This window comes from Leptodactylus fuscus, chromosome 5 (genome assembly GCF_031893055.1).
Source record: "Leptodactylus fuscus isolate aLepFus1 chromosome 5, aLepFus1.hap2, whole genome shotgun sequence".
Taxonomy (NCBI): domain Eukaryota; kingdom Metazoa; phylum Chordata; class Amphibia; order Anura; family Leptodactylidae; genus Leptodactylus; species Leptodactylus fuscus.
Genome location: NC_134269.1, coordinates 33015345 through 33036391, shown reverse-complemented (window position 1 = coordinate 33036391; position 21047 = coordinate 33015345). Strand labels below are relative to the sequence as shown.

The following is a 21047-nucleotide window of genomic DNA, read 5'->3' as shown; positions in this document are numbered from 1 at the left end:
GAAGAGAGCAGAAAGCTTGCAGGTTGGTGAACAAGCCAGTTGAGAATACCCCATTAAATATCTAAGTCTAGAGTCACATGACTAAGTCTCATCCATAAAACTGGGCAGTGGGTTACCAGCTTGAACATCATGCGGGGAGAGGGTCTCCTAGTAGTATAGTTATCCATGGGGCCCAAGAGTCCCTACCTCCCAGCCACATACTTGCCCGTATTATAATCACTATGGAATAGTATGTGACTGGGAGGCAGGGACTCCAGGCATTGTAGATAACTATAATGTTCAGCGACCCTCACCCAGCGTGTTGTTCAGCCCGGTAGTTCCGGCGAACACACAGAGTTACACAGCTCAGTCATCTGATTCTAGTCTAAGGCTCTGCTCACATTGTGTTGTTTTCTGTTATAAATGGTAACCCTACCGCACACGGGTTACATTTATCCTATACACATGGTTCTGATCTTGCTTCATACCAAGATTTACTGTATTACTATAGTCCTATGAAAAACGATTTTCCACATACCAGCCAAACCAGAGACTCCTCCAAGCGACAAGACCGCCATTTCTTACTTCTTGGCCTTCAGTACACAGTAGTGTCGTAGGGACTAAATGAAGTAACTTACATGTAGTTTGGGATGGGGGAAGAAGGTACCAAGTCTCACTGAAGAGATGGCGCTTGTGGATGGTAACATTTAAAAAGCAACTCCAAAAATACTTTTGCAGGATTCTTTAGATTGTCTGGGTTTGGTTTACTTCCTCTACAAGAGAACTCATTCGCATACTTTTTCCTCCCATGGACCACTGGTTGCATCACTTCAATAGAAACCGTACTCCCTGAACCCAATATACAGTATAGTAGTAGAAGATACCACAACCAGTAGACATGTAGGACATTTTCCATTCTTGTTAAAGGGCATTGGAATGGTTTAGGTTTTATTATAAATATCATCCCCTGTTCACTTTAATTTATAGATATTGGCATTTTGGGGTAATCCATAAGAAACAAAGGCAAAGAACTTCATGGACAAGAACTCAAGCACAGTGGCATGGTCCAATCATCTCCATCTTTCTGCCAATGAAGCATCTTCTACTTGAATCTGAACTTGTATCCAACACCTGTAGATTTGGATACACCCAAACAATGCATTTTACGGTAGGTCGAGAGCATATAACTGTTTACAAATGGGTACAGCCCTACATACCATGATAGTATCCCACTACATGATCATGAAGGCCCACCATTACCCACCATGGAAGATACAGCCAAGCAAGCCACTAGAACCAGTAATATTACTAAGGCACAAGGAGTCCCATCTTTTATAGACATGGGGTACACTCAAATAAACCTCTCAGATCATATTTTCTAGGCGATGGCTTTAACTATCACTTATCTCAGAAACATTGTGGTGTAACCCAAGCAGCTGGGTGAAGATACCCAAGGTTTACCTACAAGCGTCTGGCAAGCGTATTACGACATATGACAAGGTCTACCAACCCTCAAGTTTCACCATCCATTCTTTGGCCATACCTAAAGATCTCTTGAGTACAACATCTCCTAACACAGCTCAGCTGTTGCCTTCTTGACTTGTACAAGGTTAGAGGAGGCAATTTCATTTGCACATGAAAATATATAAATAATAATATTATTAACCTAGAGCAGAGGAGATCCCATTTTTGTTAAAAAGCACCGGTTCCCTCAGAGATAGCATTGTTCCCAGTTGTGAGGTTGCACCTGACCGCACCAGGAAAAGAAGGGTTCAAGTGTTTGAACAGACCATGCTTTGGTTGCCCGAAAAGGTCCACTTGCCCAGTCATGCCCCATCATCAGTACAGAAATGTAATCCCTACACAAAGAGCTCAGGCGTCGAATGGGCGGTTCCTCTTATGTCGTGGACATCATGAAGGTCATAGCTCATCCCGGGCTGCATTGTCAAAAGGCGATCGTAGGGAAGGGGTGTTCCTGGCTTCACTGCGTAGCTTCTCCTGCTGTTGGGTCTTTCGGGATTTAGCCCGGTCCCAATCAGTTGGTTGCGTTACATTGTCCCACAATACAGAGGTCTCAGTATCGCTCACGTAGCCCTCATCCCCGGTGTAATGTGTGGGGTAAATTAACAAAGGCTCCACGGAGAAGGCATGTAGGTTCCGGGTGGAGAACTGAGAGGAGTAGTCAGTGCTGAAAGAAGAAAACCAGAATCAAACTTCCAAGTTACTTAGATCTTAGGAATATAATGAGATCTCTAAACATCTACGGCTTTGTTCCCATCTGTGCCATGGTTTCTGTTATATATGGAAACCATGATGCAATATTGGATCCATTACATGACTTCGGCTACATGCGGGGGGAAAAAAAAAAAAAAAAAAAAAAAAGGAAGAAATAGGATCTATCCCGAGTCTCGTCTATGGGGTCATGGTCCCACACACAGAACCATGATAATATGGGTCCATAAGAATATAATAGGTTACTGTGTTATCTGTTAAAAACACAGCTAGCATACTGACAAAGTACATGGTCGTGTGCACGCAACCTAAGACCAACAGTGCCCAATGGCTATTCTTCCGGTCAAAACTATGGACATAACAACTAGATGTCAACAGAATCCATCATGGCGTCCGTAGTTTTGACAGGAAGAATAGTGCTGCATTATTCTTCCCATCACATATGATGGAATTTGTGATGGATCCTTCAACACAGATGTGAACAAGGCCTTAACCAGAGTGATTCGGTGACTAGGACACGTCAACAATTCTGGACAAAAAGTCTCAATACAATTGTATCATAGCATTATGTGAATGGGGGGGATATCATCACTCCATAGGGAGAGACCACCATATAGGTGTGTGGAGTTTTATTAAGCCATTAGCTCTCCACTGTGCAAAGGATCATGGGAAGAATATGCAAATCTGTCTTCCATGATGTAATTAGGAAGACAGAACCTCAGCCATGCACCCACATACTGAGGCACTGTCTTCCTAATTACATCATGGAAGACAGATTAGCATTATGTGAATGCGATACTTATGAAGAGTTTTATAGATTTTCCATGGCAGTTAGCTATTGTGGATACAGTATATACAGTGGTGGAAACGGCACTTACATGGGGTGCTTGTCATACATGACTGGCAGGAATTCATCTACCGGAAGCATCTTTGCTAGAGGTTCTGCATCGAGTAGTTTCCTGGCCCCCTGCAAGGAGATGAGGTAGGCCAGGGTCCAGTAGGAATAGTCAGAGACAACCAGGTTACGGACCCCAGGTACAGGCTCTTCAGGCTCATCCACCTGCATCCGTTTTCTACCCAGATAACTACAAGACAAAGAATTGTAACTTTATACATCCACACAATCGTCCACACATAGAACATCACTCAAGAGACACTTCCCCTCTATCGAAAAATTGGTTTCACCTCTAACCTTTGTCAGGTAAAACAAGGGACTTTTAACAGATCATATTTGGAAATTCGCCATAAAAGACAAGAAAGATTGTATATTGTAGGAAGTGGGGATATCAATGGCATTCAGCTTCTGCAAATTTTATTAAACCACAATGAATTAACCCTTTCCCTGCTATCAGAATGTATAACACTTACAGTATTCGGAGACTTGGATCCTCTTAAAGAGCCGTACAAGACGAACTAACAATTGCAGGCCAACTGGGCACCAGAGGCCAACGTGTTCTTATTTTGGAAGCGGACAGTCATAACCTCTGCTCCACCATCAAACTTACATGAGATCCCAGTCTAGTTTCGATCTCTCCAAATCCTGCAGCAGGTTCTCTAGTCGCCTCTTAAAGAAGATCTCAAATCTCAGATCATCTTCAAAAACAGCCGAAAAAGACAGCGAGCGCTCGGAGATCTGCAGAAACAATGGGAAACGTTACCCAAGAATTAAAATGAATTTCTTTGCCCAAAATTTCTCGACTGTATAGCATTCGGCCAATCAATGCTGGTTCTTCTCCTACCTTTAGAAGTCTTCTCCGTGCAGCTTCCCCGCTGCGTCTTCCAGCTCTTCATTCACTCTGCCGAGGCCCGATGCTTGGCAGAGTGAATTCAGAGCTGGAAGACGCCGCGGGGACGCTACAAGGAGAAGACTTCTCGGAGGATCCAGCCCGACCCTCACTCGTGGACTTGGTAAATATAATTTGATCGAACGTTGCCTACCCCTGAAACGAGCCCCCCATAGACTATAATAGGATTCGATATTCGATTCGAGTAGTCGAATATTGAGGGGCTACTCGAAACGAATATCGAACATTTTACTGTTCGCTCATCTCTAATCAAGATGGACTATAATTTTGAAAGCATGTATACAGAATTTATTTTGATAATCTGGAATATACAGACTAAAAATTCTAAAATAATCGTGTAAATTCTAAAATCATCACTGTATTCTCTCCTCGAAGAGACAAAAAACACTCACTTCCTTCCAGATGTTGTAGTGGCTGAGGAAGCAGCCCATCTCTCCTCGAGTCAGTGGGCGCCCATGATAAGGATCTTTATACCCTGGTAGCATCTTTATACCTAGAGCATTCACTTGAGTTTCATTCAGTGCCCTGGACAGAAAAAAAAATAAAAAAATATTCACAATCACAATTTCTATATATTAAAAGAAAAAAATAATAATAAAAAAAAAAAAAAAATTATATATATATAATATATATATAAATATAAAAATGATATAAAATTAAATATAATTTAATGCTATAATACTAATACCCCCAAGAATTACCGATAAATAGCAAAATAATAATAATAAATAATAATAACAATAATAATAATAATAATGATGAGGATAAATATTATTATTATTGGGGAAAAAAAAACAAAAAACATCAAAAAACAGATTTACACCCCAAGGCCGGACTAGGGCCAGAGGTTCAAATACGATCCGGTAAAACAAGTTTTCTTCGTACTTGGTTCATCCAGAACCTCCTGTTTCCCCTCAGGGATTTATGCATGTGAAGTCAGGATATAGTTTACAAAGCTCAAGGCAAAGAGAAATATAAGCAATAAAAGAAATATATATATACAGTGCGTGGAATGTGTCAGTACTAATATATTCCAGGATATACAATATATACCCCCAGGTGTGTTTACTACACGTTACATATGGATATCAAACCTATACAGTACCATAGCCACCTATCTTCATTGGTGAACATTCCTGGGCCTCCGGCCCCCCCCCTACATGAGATGATATATCCTTACCAGACAAATGGCTCACTGCTTGTAATGTTTTGCCCCATAGAGAACAGCCGGGGCTTTTAAGATTAAATCTGTGCACTTGATTGTAGCTTTTCTGGTAAAAGCCGCAGCCCCTTGTATCTGAATTAATACAACCCAGGTAATTCACTCACCTAGGCCATTTTCCTTAAGGTTAAGGCCCCACGAGGCATCCCACAGCAAAAAGGCGCTGAGGCAACACATCTTGGTTCTTCCTGCAGAGCTTTGCACAGAAAGTTCATAGAAGTTTCCTCTGCGGACTTTCTGCTTCCATTATATCTATAGGGAAACCGCCGGCGTTTCCATAGATATAATTGATATGCTGCGATTTCCAAAACCACGACACACACAACACCACCATGAACTGAACTAGAACATCCTGTATAGATGGTACCTGACCCCTTATACCCTGTCAAATTACATGTAAATCTTTAGACAATTATCACTGTTGGAAAAGACATACTGTGATTTCCAAAACCATGACGGCTTTGGAAATTGCGTGTCCGCTGTGTGCAAGCAACACTGAACCTTCTCCCACAGCAGTTAACATATTCGCAGCTCTTGCGGATCTGCGCGTTCTCTCTTCCCATTGTCTAGGTACTACAATAATTCACATTTGGTCAGTATATACTGAGTGTCCACATACTACCACCAATTTGGAGAAGAACATCCAAGTCAAAGGCCCTTACATTATACTTTCTATGTAGCTGTGTTACTGGTGTAAACGTGGAGAATCTGACCGCTTTCTATTGGATGGACTATGTGGGGGGAGGACGGGGTTATGGTTCCCAGGAGTTCTGGACAGCTGCGGAAAGAATTGGCCTTCATAAGGCTTGACAGCTGTAGAAGCCGAGAGCTCATCTGCGGCCAGTTTCTGCTCCGGGAAGTCATGAATGGTTTGTGACCTCATCAACAAATAATGTGGTGGAAGGAGAGCGTATTTTATTGAGGTCTTCCGCATTTCCATAAGAACTTAAGACACCTTAACCACCGTCTGAAGAACATCTCAATGGTGGTGGAAGCAAAGAAGAGGGCACCAGACATGATCTATAACAATAGACACAAAGCAGGGCCTCACTTTATCCCTTCCCGACTTCATGAGGAATTTAATCCACCCAATAGCTGTGCAGCCTGGTTCCTACAAGTTGGTTGTCTACAGAAGGAATTCCGAACCGTTTTGCCATGGGGAACTCCTGGAATAAAATTCCCCTTATGGGGAACCCCTTCACTCCTATGGTAAAAGCAATGGTTCTTGCTGCTGCAGACTTTCAAGGAAGGTAAATGCCAAAAACCATTTTAATCTCTGCTAGCTAGGTTGGTTGACTACAGCAGGCTTGGACTGGCCCACTAGGGTCGGCCCCATGCCTTTTGGGGGGGTGCTACTGGACCCTGACTGTATTTTCGATTGGCAGTAGAGGTCCGGTAACAGCCCCTATTACCTTTTCTATCGCTGCTCCTGCTCGCAGTCTCCTCTTCCCTCTTCAGCGTCCAGAGGGCCTCCATGTGCCGCACATTACTTTGTCGTGACCTCATGTGCAGCGTACAGGGCCCATTGAAAACTGAAGAGGGAAGAAGAGGCTGAAAGAAAGAGCAGTAAGTGACTGCAGCCAGGTTCTCACAGATTCTGCAGACCCAATTGTTAAAATCGGATTGGTAGAACCGAGGAGAAGTTGCGCCGCCAACCCGGTTCTACCACTCCCTGACTTATACGCTAAAGGCCACATTGATCCTGTGGTCTACAAGCCAAGTACCAGGACATTATATCAGTGTGCCCTAAGCAGGAAGACCGAGCGGGACGGGGAACAGATAGGTAAAATAATGACCCAATACTGCTATTGGGGGGGCAGTGAGGGGGCCACTGTGCCCATACACTATTTCCCCTACCCCCAATAAATTGCCTGCACTCGTCCGACATTAGTGCAGACAATTTATTATATCTCAATGACTTGATATTGGTCTTCATACATGAAATATTTGTGTGAAGAAATAAAGTATGCCATTAGCAATAAAAATTTCATAAAATAGATGTTGATGGTTAAAAGAATATCGGTCTGAATGATCGGCCCCCGCATATTTTCACATTACCAAATCTGGCCCTCTTTGCAAAAAGTTTGCACACCCCTGATGTACAGAAAATACAATAAAAAGATTTATAAAATTAAAAAAATAAATAAAAATAAATAAATAAAGTCACGCATTCCGTTTAAATGTTCCATAAAAGAAGAAAGCCCCAAGTAAAACATTAACCCCAAACCCTCAATATTCACTGCCAGATTAGATTAATTTATTGCATTGGGTCTCGCTCGTCACAATATAGCGGTAATAAACTATAGACCGTTGTCACACTGCAGTTCAAGACAGACAAAAAAAATCCCAGATTTTGAGATGAGACGCTGCCATGGGCGACCTGCCAGGTACCGGCCCTGCAGAATTAGAAACTCTGTTTATTCCAACATAATCTTTCAGTAATAGACAGCGCCAAATTTCCAGTTTCACTTCCTGAGAATTATTATTATTACACAATTGCATAATTTCTGCAGCAGGTTTTAGTTAAAAGGTTTCTTAGCATTTGGGATATACAACCTCTACGATGTGTCTCCATAGGGAAAGACTAGGGAAGAAACCATGCCTGTAAAAGGGGTTTCCCAGGCTAAGTGATAGTATAGGTCATCAAAAATCTGTCCAATACCCGGGCCCCCCAGCTGATCAGCTGTTTGAAGAGACAGTAGCATTCAGGTGAGCACTGCGGTCTCTACACTGCTTACCAAGAGCAGCGCCATACCTTGTATAGTGGCTGGGCTTGATATCACAGCTCAGTTTATTCACTTGAATGAGACTGAGCTGTAAACCTGACGTTCCATGGGCTGTGAAGCCAAACCGGTGTACAGGGAGCGCCGCTGACACTTAAAACAGCCGATCCATGGAGTCCAGGTTGTTGGACCCTCACATATTTTCAGCTGACCTACCCCTCTTTTCTCATGTACAAGAAGAAAGTTGCTCTTCAATGCAAAGGAGTTATTCGGGTTTCTTACACTGATGGCCATTTGTTGGGTGCAGGTCATCAATATTAGATCTGCCAAGGTCAAACACTAGATACCCCTGGAGACCACTGAGACAGCAGTCTCCATTGTGGTCCAATCTTAGACTCCGCCTCCTCACAGACGAGCCTCCGGCAGAACCAGCGTTGATTGGCCGAATGCTGTACACTGGCCAATCAACGCTGGTCAATGCATTCCTATGAGAAAAAGTAAGCTCCCTTGTAACAGCAAGCTGCCTGCTCTCCTGACTAGCAAGGACGAGCCTGCTGCAGAACCAGCGTTGATTTGCCGCAGGCTCGTCTTTGCTAGTTGGGAGAGCTGGCAGCTTGCGGTTGCGAGGGAGATTACTTTTTATCAGCACAACTGCAAGCGCTGTGCAGTTAAAACGCAAAGACCTCATAGACTATAATGGGGTCCGTGCACTTTAACTGCACACCGCTCCTCCTAAACACTCTGCTCCTGCTATTTGTGGACTTGGTGACTCTCCTTTAGTCGAATACCTAGCATTTTTTCCCATAGACTATAATGGGATTCAATATTCGATCGAGTAGTCAAATATTGAGGCTCTACTCGAAACGAATATCGAATCTCGAATATTTCACTGTTTGCTCATCTCTAATAACCTGTATTTAGGATAGGCCATCCATGTTATAAACTGTATAACCCCTTTACTCTATTTCAATAAAGGCTTTAGGCACCATTAAATTGGCAAAGTATAGCCTTCTCTGTGCCATGACTATATGGCCGCTGAATCACTATATAGACATAGATGAACATTATACCGACTGTCATTTGCATTGGCCATTGCGGAAAATCTGAGGAAAATATAATTTGCATAATAATTTGAAACATGGCGTATTCCTTATCCCTAGTCTCATGAGAGAAATCCTTGCCCCTGGATGCCGCCATGACATATCTCCAGTGCCCACAAGTCCACTATGGCATACATACAGTACGTAGGTGTGAGTGGAAGCCTCAGACTGTGTTACAGCTACAGCTTAAGTTTACAACAAGGAACAATTTGCCAGCAATGCATCAAATACTACTTAACAAGGTCAATACAGAGGAAAACAGATGCTTCAGGCAGACGTCCCCCTTGCCAAGAGAGGGTCACAGAGGACTCATATAACACATGACTTCAAAGACCTTTCAGCCAGTGGAAAAGAGCAGGTCCAAGGCCGAGAGGACAGCAAATCTCTATCCAGGTACCGCCAAGTCCTTCTGTTCCATTCATATATTACACCTACTCAAGGAGATTTTAAGATTTCTAGGTAGACAAGACCCAACAGAAAAGAGAGAGAGCACATCCAAAATACAATGGCATCTCGGAGAAAGGAGTAAAAGGGTCTTCTGAGGCCCAGAAAGGCCTCCGACCCCACACCTGCCACGCTGTCAAGACAAATTCCATCCAAAATGTAGGAATGAACATTAGAGATGAGCGAACACTGTTCGGATCAGCCGTTCCGAACAGCACGCTCCCATAGAAATGAATGGAAGCACCTGGCACGTACACTTTGCCAGCGGCCGGTCGTCGTGCCAGTTGCTTTCATTCATTTCTATGGGAGTGTGCTGTTTGGAACGGCTGATCCGAACAGTGTTCGCTCATCTCTAATGAACATCGAATACTCAAGTAATAGGGACACAGGAAGATTTTCCTGACTTACCGGCCATCTACAGCATCGGACAGCTTGTAGTCAATCTGCAGCTCATAAAGGGTCTTCTTCATACGGTCTCTTCTGTCTTTCCGACGCTTCAAATTTATGAGGAAAATCTGTAAAAAAAAAAAAAAAGGAGATACTCGTGGTCATCCTCTGAATAACTGGGCGAAATGGTGATTGGTGGCCTTGGGGCACGTCCACACAGCTGAATTTGAGGTGGATTCCACTCACAATTGAGCAAGCCTGACGTGAAAAATTCTGCCTGTCTGGTGTGGAATTTGTGAATTCCGTGGCAGAATTTGAAGCAGAATTTTTCAGTTTGTACAATTTCTGCCATGTAAACTTTGGACTGCTCTAGTAGTGGGCCATGATGAAGGCGTCCACCATCTCAGACATTATTCTTTACCTAAATTTTATACTAGAAAGCCCATTTTCTAAGCCATCTGCCTATTTCATATTTACCGAAGGTCTCCATTATTTTGCGCTCTCATTTGTTTTTGTTTTTTACTCCCTGCCTTCCAAAAGCAATAATTTTTTTCCAATCTTTCTGCTCTCAGAGTCAAATGGAGACTTATTTTTTTGCAGGATAAAAAGTTACTTCATAATTGCACAATTTAAAAATTCTTGTACAATATTTAAAAAATAAAAATATTTTTTTTTATAATATATATATATATATATATATATATATATATATATAAATTTTCAGGTGAGAATTTTGAAAAACACACTAATTTACCATTTTATTTTTATAGCATTCACCATACTTTAAAAAGGTTAGCATTATTCTGTGGGTCAGTATGATCACAGGGATCCTGAATTTATATATATATATATATTTTTTTTTTTACATTTGCATGCAGGGTTTTTCTGTCCGCTTGAGAAGTCGGACATCTTCTCTTGCGGACAGGGAAGGACGGGCACGGAGTGCAAAAGAACGCACCCGATGCCCATTCAAGTGAATGACAGGTGTCACGGACACATCTAGTGTCCGCTCCTAGTGTCCGTGACAGATTTTGAGCGGACACTAGGAGCGGACACTGCATGTCGGACACCGACGGTAGTGTGAACGCTCCCTTAGTGGGAAGAGGGGAACATAAAGGAGACGGATAGATTGGGCAAGCTCAGTCATTTCCTCACTAGTTACCTCATCCAGAGTCATCTTGTCTGAGACTTTTGGTGGAACAGACAGGAAACTTGAGGGCTCGACAACAGGACCCTTCACTGTTGAAAGAAAACAACCAGAATTAAATTTTGTTTTGTATAAGAGACAATATGGATTACAGAGAACCAGAAGACATATAAAGAGCGGATCGTATCAGGGGTAACTGGCAGTTCTGTCTATGCCATTTTACCAATTTATGGATATGTAATAGCCAAAATTCTTACACATTTATCAGCTTATTTAGGAGGTTTTCCCCATGAATGGGTAGAGCACCACAGAATCCATACTCACCCATCACCTCTAGCTTGGTATGTAAGAAGTTGTCAGCCTCATCCAGTAGAGAGCCATGTGCCCGCAGAGGAACCGGCAAATGTCCATATACTTCTTTATTACAAAGGAACATCTGGACATCTAGAGAAAAAAAAGAAGAATTAAGTATGTGACGAATACATCTTTACTATGGGAACAGCAGGTCATAAGTAGAGATGAGCGAACACTAAAATGTTCGAGGTTCGAAATTCGATTCGAACAGCCGCTCAATGTTCGTGTGTTCGAACGGGTTTCGAACCCCATTATAGTCTATGGGGAACAGATACTCGTTAAGGGGGAAACCCAAATCCGTGTCTGGAGGGTCACCAAGTCCACTATGACACCCCAGGAAATGATGCCAACACCTCTGGAATGACACTGGGACAGCAGGGGAAGCATGTCTGGGGGCATCTAACACACCAAAGACCCTCTATTACCCCAACATCACTGCCTAACAACTACACACTTTACACATTCAAAAAAACCTCTATCAAAGTGGGAAAATACCTGGAAACCTTCTTTACTCCCCAAATGGATGGACACAAACCCCAATTTAAGCTCAACAAACAGTAACAACCACCCCTTTAAATCACGTTCCCCATGACAACCACAAATGGAATAGGCAATGGGAATTCCAAAAGCCCTCACCCTTAACTGTCATTTTGAGTGTGTGTGTGTGTGTGTGTGTGTGTGTGTGTGTGTGTGTGTGTGTGATATGTGGTAAGACCTTCCAAAATTCACTTTTCTAGCCCTTAACATGAGCCCTTCCAAACAAAGTTACAGGACCTTAAGCTGAGCTACCAGCAGAGATTGAGGCCCTTGGCATGAGTAGAGCCTTGCACCAGCAGTGTTTTTGGCACTTAGGGTGAGTTGAGCCTTGTACCAGCGTGTGTCCCTTAACATCAGGCGGGCCCTAAGTTCTGCGCTTTGCACAAAAGTTCCACATTAACTAGGCTGAATGGTACAAAGATTAGTAGGCCCGAGAACCAGGAACAGGTCTTGCAATGGCTGTCGGATAACGCTTAAAGCACATTGTCCACCAGCCAGGCAGCCTCTACCTCCTCTTACCCAACAGTCTTGTCCTCCTTCCACCCAAAATTCCCAATCTTCCCAGAACAATAACCCCAACTGTCCCTGCTCCCCAGAGCTGTTCTCCCTTCCTTTGACTGTACCGCAACCTGCCCCTCCATTTCGCGATTCCACGGACCAAACAGACGAGTATCTGTGTCCAGATGCTCAAACACTAGAGTCTCCTCCATTCCATCTCCGGTCGATTTGGTGGCGGATGACCAGCAACCCACCCTCATCGACGACGATGAGACGCAGTTGCTGTCAGGGCAGCCAGTTGACATGCGCATTGTGCAGGAGGAGGAGGCGAGACAGGAGTTGGAAGAGGAGGTGGTGGACGACGAGGACACCGACCCCACCTGGACAAGGCAGATGTCAAGCTGGGAAAGTAGTGTGGATGTTGAGGCAGGTGCAGCACCAAAAAGGGTAGCTAGAGGCAGAGACATGTCCAGAGGCAGAGGTCAGCTGCTTTGCCGAAGCCAGGCCAGACCCGGAATGTCCGAAGATGTTCCCTTTTGTACCCAGCCCAGAAAAACTCCCCCATCGAGGGCACGTTTCTTGAAGGTGTAGAGTTTTTTCAAGGAATGCGCCGAGGACAGATATAGTGTCGTCTACACAATTTGCCTCTCGAAATCGAGTAGGGGCCCTGAGAAGAGCAACCTGTCCACCACTTCAATGCACCGTCATTTGGAATCCAAGCAATGGAATCAGTGGCAGGCAGCAACGGCAGGACAAACGTCGCCCGCCGTTCATGCCACTGCCTCTGCTCACAGTGCTGGCGATGCACTCCAGAGGACGAGCCAGGACATCACTTCATCTGCCTCCGCCACTTTGTTGACTTCTCCCTCATCCTCCCCTGTTTCTGTCTTATCTCCTTCTCCTGCACCATCAAAGGCACCATCAGGCGCTTCTTTACAACAACCCACCATCTCTCAGACATTGGAGCGCCGGCAGAAATACACCGCTAACCACCCACCCACGCAAGCCTAGAACGCCAACATCGCTAAACTGCTGGCCCAGGAGAGGTTGGCGTTCCGGCTTGTTGAAACTCCCGCCTTCCCGGACCTGATGGCAACTGTGGCACCTCACTATGCCGTCCCTAGCCGTCTCAACTTCTCCCGGTGTGGCGTCCCCGCCTTGCACCAGCACGTGTCACTCAACATCAGGTGGGCCCTTAGTTCCGCGCTTTGCTGCAAGGTCCACTTGACCACCGACACTTGGACAAGCGCCTGTGGTCAGGGATGCTGCAGTGCTTATCTTTAATGACAGGCAGGGTGAATGTGGTGGAGTCTGTTCCCTGGGTGCAAACTGGGGTGGCCTATCTCCTCTCCCAGGCCAAAATTCATGGCAGGAGTAGACTGAAACCCTACGACGCTGCAACCTCCACCACAGCTACTAGCGGCAAACGCTAAAACACTGGTGTGGGGAGACGTCAGCAGGCGGTGCTGAAGCTCATCAGCTTGGGGGACAGACAGCACAGTGCCTCCGAGGTCAGGGATGCCATCCTGGCTGAGATGGCATTTTTTTTTCCCTGCTACACCTGGGGCCTGGCATTTTTACGCCTGTGATAATGGCTGGAACCTGGTAGCGGCTCTGGAGCTTGCCAGCCTCCAACACGTTCCATGTTTGGCCCACGTCTAACCTAGTGGTGCAAAGTTTTTTAAAAACATACCCAAATGTACCGAAGCTACTGTTGAAAATGCGGCGCTTGTGCGCCCACTTTTGCAAGTGCACAGGAGTCGCTGCTAGCCTAAAAACACTCTAGCAAGGCCTACATCTGTCCAAACACAGGCTGTTGTCCGTCATTCACACACGCTGAAACCCTACAATACCATATCTTGAGCAGGGTGTGTGAGCTGCACAGACCTTTGATGGAGTTCCATCTACAAAACCCAAGGGTTCCTCAAAGTCAGCAACCAAAGTTTCTGCACCATGAGTTTCCAGGGGTGGCAGAGTTATGGCTAGGGGAAGAGGCATGGATAGGGATGATGTCTAGGGGCAAAAGCAGTGTGGATGTGGAGGCAAGCTAAGCAGGAAAAACTGGGGGTACAAGCTAAGGCATGGACTGGGGTGATGTCTAGGGGCAAAAGCAGTGTGGATGTGGAGGCAAGCTAAGCAGGAAAAACTGGGGGTACAAGCTAAGGCATGGACTGGGGTGATGTCTAGGGGCAAAAGCAGTGTGGATGTGGAGGCAAGCTAAGCAGGAAAAACTGGGGGTACAAGCTAAGGCATGGACTGGGGTGATGTCTAGGGGCAAAAGCAGTGTGGATGTGGAGGCAAGCAAAGCAGGGAAAATGGTGGCTAGAGGCAAAGGGATGTCCATAGGCAGCAAGGGCAAAGATGCAAAACTCTCCCGTTTCAAGAATTTTCCTGACTTGTTTCCCCACAAAACATTCCTGGGAGGAGGGCTGAAACACCACCCTCCTCCTCCTCCGCTGTTAGATTGACCCCAGCTACGAGCTGAAAACGCTGCAACACTGGTGTGGGGAGACGTCAGCAGGCTGGGCTGAAGCTCATCAGCTTGGGAGACGGACAGCACACTGCCTCTGAGGTCAGGGATGCCATCCTGGATGAGATGGCAATTTGTTTATCCCCGCTGCCCCTGGGGCCAGGTTTTTTAGCTTGTTGGAGGGCTCTGGAGCTTGCCAGCCTCCAACACGTTCCATGCCTGGCCCACATGTTCAATGTAGTGGTGCAATGATTTTTAAAAACATACCCCAAATTAGCTGAGCTAAGGGTGAAAGTGCGGCACTTGGACACCCACTTTCCCAAGTCTACAGTACCTGGAGCTAGCCGCAATACACTCCAGCAAGGCCTACATCTGCCTGAAGCACCTACTGTTGTGCGAGGTCACCACACGCTCTAACCCTAGATACCGTATGTTCAGCAGGGTGTGTGAGCAGCAGAGACCTTTGATGGAGTACCAGCTACAAAACCCAAGGGTTCCTCAGAGTCAGCTCCCTCACTTTCTGCACCATGAGTTTCCATGGGTGGCAGACTTATGGCTAGAGGCACAGGCATGGATAGGGGTGATGTGTAGGGGCAAAAGCAGTGTGGATGTGGAGGCAAGCTAAGCAGCAAAAACTGGGGGTACAAGCAGCCGGTGGCATCATCACTGACAAGCACAGCTGTCTGTCAGCTGACAGGCTGACTTTCACCAAAATGAACAGACAATGGATAGACTCATCATATACATGTCAGTTACATGACAAATTTAGTGCAATTTGCAAGTCCAAGATGGTTTGGAGATCTGCGGAGAGGAATCTCACCACCTCTTGCGGGTGCCATCATTTGGAAGGCAAGCCCTGGGCTCAGTGGGTGAGAGCAAGCGCAGGATAATCGTCGTTTGGCCTGGCGGCCACTGCCTCTTCCACTGTTGACAGGGCTGGCGCTGCAGTCCAGACCAGGAGCCAGGACACCTCCACATCTGCCTCTGACACTTTGGGGAGTTCACCCTTATCCTCACCTTTTCCTGCCATTTCTCCTTTTGCCCGCGCCATCATGCGCCTCTTCCCAGCAACTCCCCATCTCCCAAGCCTTTCATTTCATGCTAAAGTACAGCGCAACCCACCCACATGCCCAAGGCTTCAACGGCCTCATCTCAAGAAATCTGGCCCAGGAGATGTTGGAATCCCGGCTGGGGGACACTCTGCCCTTTTTGGGCAGAGTGTCTACTGCGCCACCGCACTGTGCCGTCCACACCAGCACTTTCCCCCAAACATGAGGCGGTCCCTAAATTCAGCGCTTAGCCCTAAAGTTCCATGTGACCAGTTACGAATGGACAAGTGCATGCGGACAGGGACGCTACCTTTCAATTTGGGCACAGTGGTTGAATGTAGTTGAGGCGTGGACCGGGTCGCAAAATGTGGTGGCCTGACTTGTCTCCCCACACAACATTCCTGGGAGGAGGGCTGAAACACCACCCTCCTCCGCTGTTAAATTGACCCCAGCTACGAGCTGGAAACGCTGCAACACTGGTGTGGGGAGACGTCAGCGGGCCGTGCTGAAGCTCATCAGCTTGGTGGCCAGACAGCACACTGCCTACAAAGTGAGTCATGCCATCCTCGATGAGACGGCAATGTGGTTTTTGCCACTGCACCTGGGCCCAGGCATGTTGTCATGTGTGATAATGGCCGTAACCTGGGATTGGCTCTGTAGCTTGGCAGCCTGCAACATATTCCATGCCTGGGCCACGTTTTTAACTCATTGCTGCTAATCTTTTGAAAAAGGTACCCCAATGTTCCTGAGCTACTGGTGAAAGTGTGGCGCTTGTGCGGATAGTTTTTAAAGTGTATAGTTGCCGCTGCTAGCCTCTATGCACTCCTACAACGCCTGTACCTGCTGGAACAACGGCTGTTGTGCGACGTCTCCACACTGCTGGCACTAAACATATCATGTGTTGAGCAGAGTGTGTGAGCAGCACAGACCTTTGATGTAGTTCCAACTCCAAAACCCTCGGGTTCGTCAAAGTCAACTCCCTCAGTTGCTCAACCATGAGTGGCCATGGGTGGCAGACTTATGTGAAATCCCATCCCATCCATTGCACTGGACACGAAACATTAGCATGCGCTCAGCACAACTTCGGATATGGCAGATGCGTTAAGCAGGGTGCAGGGTACAACACAGACCAGGCCCGAGCACCAGGAACAGGTGTTAGAAATACTGCAGCATCTGCCATTTCCTTCCAATTTTGGGGTTTTGGACCCGCCACCGACTTGTCTGGACCTAAGTGGGGATCATGAGACACAGTTGCCATCAAGGCAAGCTGTGGTCATGTGCGGTTTGCAGTAAGGGGGCAGTGCGCAATTGGAAGAGGAGTTGGTGGATGACGAGGCCACCGACCCCACATGGACAGGGGTGATGTCTAGGGGCTAAAGCAGTGTAGATGTAGAGGGAAGCTAAATCAACAAAAAACCTGGGTAGAAGCAAAGGCATAAACTGGGGTGATGTTTAGGGGTGAAAGCAAAGTAGATGTGGAGGGAAGCTAAGCAGCAAAAACAGTGGGTAGAAGCAAAGGCATGCAAAACTCTACCCTGTTGGAAGACTTATTCCTAGGTCTGGAACACGTTAATGGCCCCCCTGGACAAATTACTGCCACTCAGGAGCCTAGTGTCACCAGGAGGGACAAGTATAGGCGCATGTTGTGGGAATACCTGGCTGACACCAGCTCTGTCCTCTCCGATCCCTCTGTGCTCTACAGCCTAAACTTATTTTCTCATCTTTTTTTCTGAACTGCACATCTCTTGCCTGCTTCCTTTGGGATCTTAGAAATGGTGGTCCACTTCCACAGATGGTAACTTCAATAGACAGTGTAACGGGAGTAGCTGAGGGATCGCTGTCTTAACCACTTTTTGGCACAAAATTAACTTCCAAAGCCAAATATGGTGCAAGTATATGATGCAAGGACACCTACACACCTATCTCTGACACATTGGGGAGTTCACCCTCATGCGCCCTTTTGGCCTGCACCATCATGCGCCTCTTCCCAGCCACTCCACATTTCCCAAGCTTTTCATTGCAGGCAGAAGTACAACACAACCCACCCCCATGCCCAAGCCTGTAACAGCCTCATCGATAAACTGCTGGCCCTGGAGATGTTGGTGTTTGTTTATGCTTCTGGAGACCCAGGCCTTCCGTCAGCAGATGGCAGCTGGGGCACCTCCCTATGCTGGGCCTAGCCGTTACTACTTCTCTTGGTGTGCTGTCTCTGCCTTGCGCCTGCATGTGTCCCATAACATCAGTCGGGCCCAGAGCTCTGCGCTTTGCTGCAAGGTCCACTTGACCACCGACACATGGACAAGCGCCTGTGGTCAGGGATGCTGCAGTGCTTATCTTTAATGACAGGCAGGGTGAATGTGGTGGAGTCTGTTCCCCGGGTGCAAACTGGGGTGGCCTATCTCCTCTCCCAGGCCAAAATTCATGGCAGGAGTAGACTGAAACCCTACGAAGCTGCAACCTCCACCCCAGCTACTAGCGGAAAACACTGTAACACTGGCATGGGGAGATGTCAGCAGGCCGTGCTGAAACTGATCAGCTTGGGGGACAGACAGCACAGTGCCTCCGAGGTCAGGGATGCCATCCTGGCTGAGATGGCATTTTTTTTTCCCTGCTACACCTGGGGCCTGGCATTTTTGCGCCTGTGATAATGGCTGGAACCTGGTAGCAGATCTGGAGCTTGCCAGACTCAAACACGGTCCACACATGGCCCACGTTTTCCAACTTGTTGGTGCCATGTTTCTTTGAAACCTACACCATTGTGCCTGATATACAGGTCAAAGTGGGGCCATTTTCGTAAGTGAGAACTAGCCTCTGCTAGGCAGAAAACATTCAGAGCGCACTCCTCTCATCTTCGCACCGTTGGCTGGCGGAGGAAGACGAGGGGGTTGGAGTGGCATCTGATGTCCCTATCCCACACGAGGCTAGAGGGTGCACTTCAGTGCATCCCATTGCTTCACCACAAATGGTGTGAAGGGGAGTGGAAAATGGAGGAAATGGAGAGTGACCCTTACAGTTGGGGCCAGCAAAGGCATGCCAAGTAACACACTGGCACACATGGCTGACTTCATCTTGGGTTGCTTTTCAACACATATTTCACATCATGAAGAACAAATAATACTGGATTTTTTCAAGCCTCGAACCCCGGTCTAGGTCTAATGTCTGTTCCTTTCTTATATTAGGGGAGAGGGAAAAAAAATTACTTCAGTGATACGTTTAGCGTACATAGACTGACTATTAATGTGTATCCCACTTAGTGTTGTTAGGGTTACACACCGTCACAACCTGGCTAAAGCTTCTATAGCTGTTAATAAAGTCAACATAACTTTACGGTATCCAAAAAGACAGCTGGTACCGACAGAGAGCAAGACAAATGTCACCCAAAGCTGTGAGCTCTGAACACCCACAGTGACTTTGGCGTCATCATCATTATAAGGGAGCGGGTGGTAATAAATAACTTGGCAGTGCCTAAAACCCAAAAAGCTTATACAACTATATTTACATTAAGATACACAAATGACACTTTTCAGTAGCATGTCATGAGACAAGCTGATAAGCTCTTCCTTTGTGCAGTGCTATTTGAAAGTTAAACGCTGCCTTTATTTTAATTCTGGAGAAGGTGCAGACATTAGATTTAGAACATGTTGTCTTCATTGTCCAAATCCTCTATATAGGTAACGTGTTTTTCGGGCCGAGCTGTCTGGGAACGAGCTGGTGCAGCACTGACAACCTGGGTGAATATGGCAAGAGCCTGAGATGTAGGGTGAATGAATCCCCAAATTATTTGTGGAATTCCCAGTGAGACAATGGCACTGTATACCAGTAGCAAAAATTGTGGGTGCACGTAACCCCCATATATTCTTTGAATTCCCAGTCAGACAATGGCACTGTATACCAGTAGTAAAAATAGTGGGTGCACATAACCCCCATATATTCTTTGAATTCCCAGTCAGACAATGGCACTGTATACCAGTAGTAAAAATTGTGGGTGCACATAACCCCCATATATTCTTTGAATTCCCAGTGAGACAATGGAACTGTATAGCAGTAGCAAAAATTGTGGGTGCACGTAACCCCCATATATTCTTTGAATTCCCAGTCAGACAATGGCACTGTATACCAGTAGCAAAAATTGTGGGTGTATATAGCCCCAATTCTATTGCTAGGGGACTTGCAGGGTATTTCTGAGGTGAAGGTGGGGGGGCACACCGTTGGAACGGGGATTTGGGGTGTATATATGGGGTATACGGGAATACACTGTCAGTGTGTTCCATTCAGGATCCTGGGAAAGCTGGGTTGCGGCGATTGAGCCCGTCAGTGCCACGTTACACTGACAAGCTTCTCCCTGGAATTGAAGTTATATGTAAGCCCAATATATTCTTTGAATTCCCAGTGAGACAATGGCACCATATGGCAGTAGCAAAAATAGTGGGTGTATATAGCCCCAATCCTATTGCTAGGGGACTTGCAGGGTATTTCTGGGGTGAAGGTGGGGGGGCACACCGTTGGAACGGGTATCGGGGGTATATATGGGGTATACGGGAATACACTGACAGTGTATTCCATTCAGGATCCTGGGAAAGCTGGGTTGCGGCGATTGAGCCCGTCAGTGCCACGTTACACTGACAAGCTTCTCCCTGTAATTTAGCTCTTACAAGAGCTGTTGGTTGTCTTCTCCTTCCTATCCTAGCCTGTCCCTGCCTACCCAGAATCTAAGCCCTAGCTAGCTGGACGGAAACCTCCGTCCTCGGTGAATTGCAAGCTCAGAATGACGCGAACCTGGGCGGCGCTGTTCTTTTAAATTAGAGGTCACATGTTTTCGGCAGCCAATGGGTTTTGCCTACTTTTCTCAACGTCACCGGTGTCGTAGTTCCTGTCCCACCTACCCTGCGCTGTTATTGGAGCAAAAAAGGCGCCAGGGAAGGTGGGAGGGGAATCGAGTAATGGCGCACTTTACCACGCGGTGTTCGATTCGATTCGAACATGCCGAACAGCCTAATATCCGATCGAACATGAGTTCGATAGAACACTGTTCGCTCATCTCTAGTCATAAGTATACAGAACTGCAGTGTAAAGCATGGAGGAGGACAGAGATGTGGCATG

General features: G+C 46.3%; 1 protein-coding gene across 1 annotated transcript in view; it reads right to left on the bottom strand.

Moving 5' to 3' along the window:
• Positions 1-770: 770 nt before the first annotated feature.
• The window catches only part of COLGALT1 (collagen beta(1-O)galactosyltransferase 1), a 31386-nt gene continuing 11109 nt past the window's right edge, over positions 771-21047 (bottom strand). Inside the window, exons 6-12 of the mRNA XM_075272851.1 lie at positions 11364-11483; positions 11055-11131; positions 9914-10020; positions 4409-4541; positions 3717-3844; positions 3090-3296; positions 771-2167 (exon numbers count right to left, since the gene is read on the bottom strand). Coding sequence (XP_075128952.1) covers positions 1900-2167; positions 3090-3296; positions 3717-3844; positions 4409-4541; positions 9914-10020; positions 11055-11131; positions 11364-11483 — 1040 coding nt within the window. The 3' untranslated portion in view covers positions 771-1899. The remainder of the gene's footprint in view (positions 2168-3089; positions 3297-3716; positions 3845-4408; positions 4542-9913; positions 10021-11054; positions 11132-11363; positions 11484-21047) is intronic.